This window comes from Balaenoptera musculus, chromosome X (genome assembly GCF_009873245.2).
Source record: "Balaenoptera musculus isolate JJ_BM4_2016_0621 chromosome X, mBalMus1.pri.v3, whole genome shotgun sequence".
In the NCBI taxonomy this organism is placed as follows: domain Eukaryota; kingdom Metazoa; phylum Chordata; class Mammalia; order Artiodactyla; family Balaenopteridae; genus Balaenoptera; species Balaenoptera musculus.
Window position 1 is genome coordinate 19,179,755 of NC_045806.1, and position 5,925 is coordinate 19,185,679.

General features: G+C 40.1%; 1 protein-coding gene across 1 annotated transcript; it reads left to right on the top strand.

The window, feature by feature from the left end:
* Nucleotides 1-1,474: 1,474 nt before the first annotated feature.
* On the top strand, nt 1,475-3,361 carry DDX53 (DEAD-box helicase 53). The gene is given in 1 exon segment (XM_036840232.1): nt 1,475-3,361. A coding segment is annotated over 1 exon segment (1,887 nt).
* Nucleotides 3,362-5,925: the final 2,564 nt, after the last annotated feature.

The following is a 5,925-nucleotide window of genomic DNA, read 5'->3' on the forward strand; positions in this document are numbered from 1 at the left end:
CTTTGGGTTAAACAATGCCCAACTGCTTTACACCTGGAACTAACACAACACTGTAAGTCAACTATACTCCAATAAAAATAAAAACAAAACAAAACAAAACAATGCCCAACTGAGTTTCTCAGTTCCTGTAATCATCAGAGCTTCTGAGATACCTAATGCATATTGTGACTCTGAGAAGATGCAGGGTGCTGTATTTCCAAGACATATTTGGCCAGCAACCTTTTTGTTCCTTCCAAAAGCATCTTTGCAGGATAAATACTGACATAGAGAAGGCTTTTCCCAATGTGTCACAGACTTTTACACCTGATATCCAACCGTGTTCAAATTTTAATCGGCAACTTTGGCTGAATAGAGAAGATACCATGAACATTTAATTGGCAGAAGACTTGAAACTAGAGGGTAATATAATGGATGAGAGAATCAGCATTAAAATTATATTTAATATGCTGCATCAATTGACCAAACTTAACAGGATGAATATATAAGGATAAATATTTAGTGTACTTTTATTTAAACAAAGAAAAAAACAAAAATCAACCTCTGGAACCATACAAACAGAAGCTGGATGTCCACCTGCCCAGATTGCTGCCAGGGTGTCTTCTACACTGCACCTAATAAATTACTTTTACATAGCCTTCCAGTGCTAAGATGTCTGAATCTACGAAACCACAGGGAAGGGAAAAAAATTAAGAGGCACTGAGAAAAGTGGCAAATAGCTGAAAACACCTCCAGAGTTAACGTCGACCCCACTCTACCTCTCTTCTAACCAGCATCCCTGGAATAATAACCAGAAACCGCCTGAACAAATGTTGGAGTTTAGCTGAAGAATCAGAGGCAAAAATGCCATCCCTAAGCATGCACCTAAGAGATTTCTGATGGTATAATTTAAGAGGACAGGGAATTGATGATTTTATCTAGACCCAGTATTGCTGTTACTCAAAAAGAAATTTACCAAAATAAATAAACATACAAATATATAAACAAGTAAGTTGATTTTTAAAAATTCACTATTTTTTTCCTCCTATGGAAATAACTGGCATATTAAAAAAAAAAAAAAGACTATGTGGTTCAGTTCAAGGTGTGCTTCAAGTTGGCTCCCACACTGAGCCAAAACTAGCATGAGGCCAGCCACTGAGGCACCTGGGACACAAAAGTTGGGCAAACACTCTCCGGATCCCGTAAGTGCCCGTAGGGTCAGCCCCTGAGAGTATGTGTCGCTTTAACTTTTGCGTCAGAGGTGCCTGCTCACCTCACACTGGTCCCAGCCCTGTGACTGGTGAGCCCCGCCAAAGCCCCTCCCTGACACTACATCACAGACTAATTCCTTAGGTGACGGCTGCATAGCTAGCTACCTACCGGTGGCGGCCTCCCTGGTGGTTACCAGCCTGACCCGATGAGAAAGAGGGTCGAGGCCACATCTTTTCCCAACCCTAGGTAGGTGAGAGACCAGCGCCAACTTTACCATTATCCTGAAATGGCGTGGGCCCCAGAGCGGAGGAGGGCGGAGCGGAACTGGAGAGCTCGCAGGGCCAGCCAGGATGGGATGGGTGGCAGAGGCAGGGGCTGCAGCAGCACCTCCAGCCACCTGGAGCCTCGGGCTTTCGGCTCCCAAGAACAAGAGCTCTGCTTTCAAACGAGGAACAGCATGGTTGGTGCGGTGATTGGTCATGGTGGATCAAAAATAAAAGACATTCAGGATATGACAAGCACCAAAATACAGATCATAAAAGGTGATTCTGAAGCAGAGGTAAAAATCTTTGGCAGCAAAGACATGAAAGCCAAGGCCAAAGAAGCTATAGAAACTCTTGTTAAGAAACAAGAAAGACACTACAGTTCAGAATCCAGTGTTGATAATGCTGCATCCCAACCCTCTGTTGGAAGAGGCTCAAGCAGAGATAACACTGGTAGAGGAGCTCAGCCACTGACAGACTAGGATCAAGTAAAGGCCGAAGTCGTACAGTGGGAAGAAAGAAAATGGGCAGATTTATCACCAATTAAGAAAAACTTTTACATGGAATCCAAAGCAACAAGGTCATTGTCTCAAGTGCAAGTAGACACTTGGAGAAAGGAAAATTTCAACATAATGTGTGACGACTTGAAAGATGGTGAAAAACGTCCCATCCCCAATCCGATTTGCAAATTTGAAGATGTTTTCCAACATTATCCTGAACTTATGAAAAGCACTGAAAAAGCTGGTTTTTGAAACCCAATGCCAATTCAGTCACAGACATGACCTATTATTCTACAAGGAATAGATCTTACAGGAATTGCCCAAACTGGAACGGGCAAAACACTGTCCTATTTAATGCATGGGTTTATTCATCTCCATTCTCAACCAATATCTAGAGAACAAAGGAATGGACCCGGCATGCTAGTCCTTACACCCACTAGAGAATTAGCTCTTCAGGTGGAAGCTGAATGTTCTAAGTATTCATATAAAGGTCTTACAAGTGTTTGTAGATATGGCGGTGGAAACAGAAAAGGACAAATACAAGATGTTACCAAAGGCGTAGACATCATCATTGCAACTCCTGGAAGACTGAATGATCTGCAAATGAATAACTTTGTCAACCTAAGAAGCATAACCTACTTAGTCTTAGATGAGGCAGATAAAATGCTGGATCTGGAGTTTGAACACCAAATAATGAAGATTTTATTAGCTGTGCGCCCAGACTGGCAGACTGTTATGACAAGTGCAACTTGGCCAGATACCATTTGTCGACTTACACAATCTTACTTGAAAGAGCCCATGATTGTTTATACTGGTACTCGGGATCTAGTTAATGTAAACACAGTGAAGCAAAATATAATTGTTACCACAGAAGAAGAAAAATGATCTCTTATCTGAGAATTCCTACAGAGCTTGTCACTCAAAGACAAAGTCATTGTGTTTGTCAGCAGAAAACTTGTTGCTGATGACTTATCAAGCGATTTAAGTAACCAAGGCATAACTGTACAATCCCTGCACAGTGACAGAGAACAGAGTAATCGTGAGCAAGCATTAGAGGACTTTAAAAGTGGAAAAGTGAAAATACTGATTGCTACTGATTTAGCATCCCGAGGCCTCGATATTAGTGATGTCACACACGTATATAATTACAATTCTCCATGGAATACTGAAGAATATGTACACAGAGTAGGGCATACTGGAAGAGCAGGAGAGATGGGCGTATCAGTTACCCTTATGACTCAAGGTGATTGGAAGATTGCCGGTAAATTGATTAAAGTTCTGCAAAGAGCAAATCAGAGTGTCCCAGAAGATCTTGTATCGACGGCTGAGCGATACAAATTACCTAGACAAAAACGGGACCCAAAAAATAAATCAAGAAAATCTTAAGAAAAATCCAGAAAGTTTTACTGATGTCTACATTGAAAAGTTGTACCAGGCTGCTAGAAGGTTCAAGTTATGCAGTAATCATGTTACATAAGGAAGTACTGGAAACCTACTGGCAGTTAGAAAACATTTAACCAAATTCTTAAATAATACCACCAAGCTTTCAATGCATGTTCCTTAATAAAATCAAAAGTGTTTTGAAAATGAGAGAGTGTTTTGTGCTTGTTAAAGTCTACTTTCTTTTATAGCCTGCCATGTCCAGCTGTGTCTTCTCTAAAAGATTTGGTAGAAGACAACAATGGTGCTTTTCTTGCTTTAAAATAGTTGTACTGGATTGAAACATAGTTTTCATCAAGCTTATCCCAGTCAAAATATTTTATTTCCCCCAGTGGTTGGTGACACGATTCCTAAAAATATTTCCACTATCATTCCCTAATTTTTAACATTCATTAGAAAATGAATGCTCAATCTTTTAGAAGATTCCATAATTCTCTTTTTTCCGATAGATGTGACTAATAGAGCAGAGTGTCTGACTCACTGGGAATCAGATCCTCAAATGAATTCTCACTAACCACTGGTTAAAAATTCTGGGGAGGTCACTTGCCTTCTGTAGCCCACACTTTTTTTCACTAATAAATTGGGGTGGTTATATGAAATAATTTGGGGGTCTCCTTCACCACTAAATTCTATGATATTATAACCAAACTGTGTATCCCAGCCTTATATTAACACTTTATTTTCTAATCTGGGGGAAAATCACATCTTGGTGTAACAAATTGAACAATGAAACCCCTTTTAATGACCAGAATAGTGCATTCTGCACTTCTATTGATTTTTGAAATGTGACTCACAGGTTGTCTTTACTTTCTTTTCATCTTATTTTTCAATTTGTCTCGGAAAGGTCAAAACCACATATACACATCAGAAGAAAAATTAATGTGAAAGAAAAATCTCTCTTCTGTACTGGGAAAAACATTAAAAAACCCCGACATTTTTGGCACAGGAACCAAGTTTAGTACAATTCCTAAATCTACAATTCTCTCTCTTACCTTTCATTTAGAAGCAATATGCATCTTCTCACATTGCAAGAAAATATCCTCACAATGACGCTGAATTTTATAATTCAGTGTTTATGAGAACATTATAATTAGTCAAGCCTTAAAACTTCTGGCAAATAAAAAAAAAATCATCCAGCAATCTTTATTCCCAGCATGCCTTAGCTGTAACTGCAACAAAAATTCCGAAATTAAGTGAAATAAAGAGGTAAATATTTTAGGTATAGGTGTTTAAGGTTTAGAGTCTGACTTTAAAGGCTTGTTATAAAGACATCGATATTTCTTGATAAAATTAAGAACAATGGTTAACATTTTTGAGTGTCGGATATATACCAGGTGCTTTGTTTTGTAATTGATAATCTTTATTTAAAACCCACTTAGAAGGCTTCCCTGGTGGCACAGTGGTTGAGAATCTGCCTGCCAATGCAGGGGACACGGGTTCGAGCCCTTTTCTGGGAAGATCCCACATGCCGCGGAGCAGCTGGGCCCGTGAGGCACAATTACTGAGCCTGCGCGTCTGGAGCCTGTGCTCCACAACAAGAGAGGCTGCGATAGTGAGAGGCCCGCGCACCACGATGAAGAGCGGCCCCCGCTTGCCACAACTAGAGAAAGCCCTCGCACAGAAACGAAGACCCAACACAGCCATAAATAAATAAAAATAAATATATTAAAACCCACTTAGAGGGTAATCTTACCCCTATTTTGCAGAAGATGAAAAGAAGGTCAGAGGAACTAACTTGCCTAAGGTTACTAAATCTGGTTAAAGAGGAATTATGTGCTATTTTAACCCTGATGTGCCAGATTCCAATATTTCCATTCTTTTTACGTCAATACAAGTTACTATGTGCAAGGCAATATGCTTGTCTTGAGATCGCCCACATGTTCAGATTTAGTGAAATAGAGAAGTATGTGCCAATTTACCCTAATGCAAGAGCAGTCTATAGCAGAACCTGTGAGAGAAGCTCAAATGGCCTGTTCCTGTTCACTCGGAGGAGAAATGATGAATGTTTAGCAAGTTGGAGTATATGTTATTTGCCAGAATTCCTCTTAGGGGTAATGCTGTATTTGTTAGAGAAAAGGGTAACAATTAAACCATTTGAGATAGAAAGTGAGGTTCCTCAATCACGTTCAAGTAACAACAAAAATTATCACTCAGTGAGGAAGAAGAGGAAAGAAACATACATTTCTTCTTAAAGAAAAGGCTGAAAAGAAGAGCTACTGTACAGGGAAAGCTAAGTAGAAATATTAATACAACAGTGGTTCTCAACCAGGGGCATTTTTGCCCCTTTCTTCCAGGACACACTTAACCACATGTGAAGACAGTATGGGTTGTTTTAACTACTGGGGGTGTGGGGTGCTGCTGGTGCCTAGTGGGTAGAGGCCAGGGATGCTGCTGAACACCCTACAATCTACAGGACAGCGCCCACACACAGAGGATTATTTGGTCCACAACATCAATAATGCTGAGATGGAGAATCCCTGAGAGAGCATAAGCAAAACAAAACAAATCTCATAGTAACCAAGAAAGAACTTCGG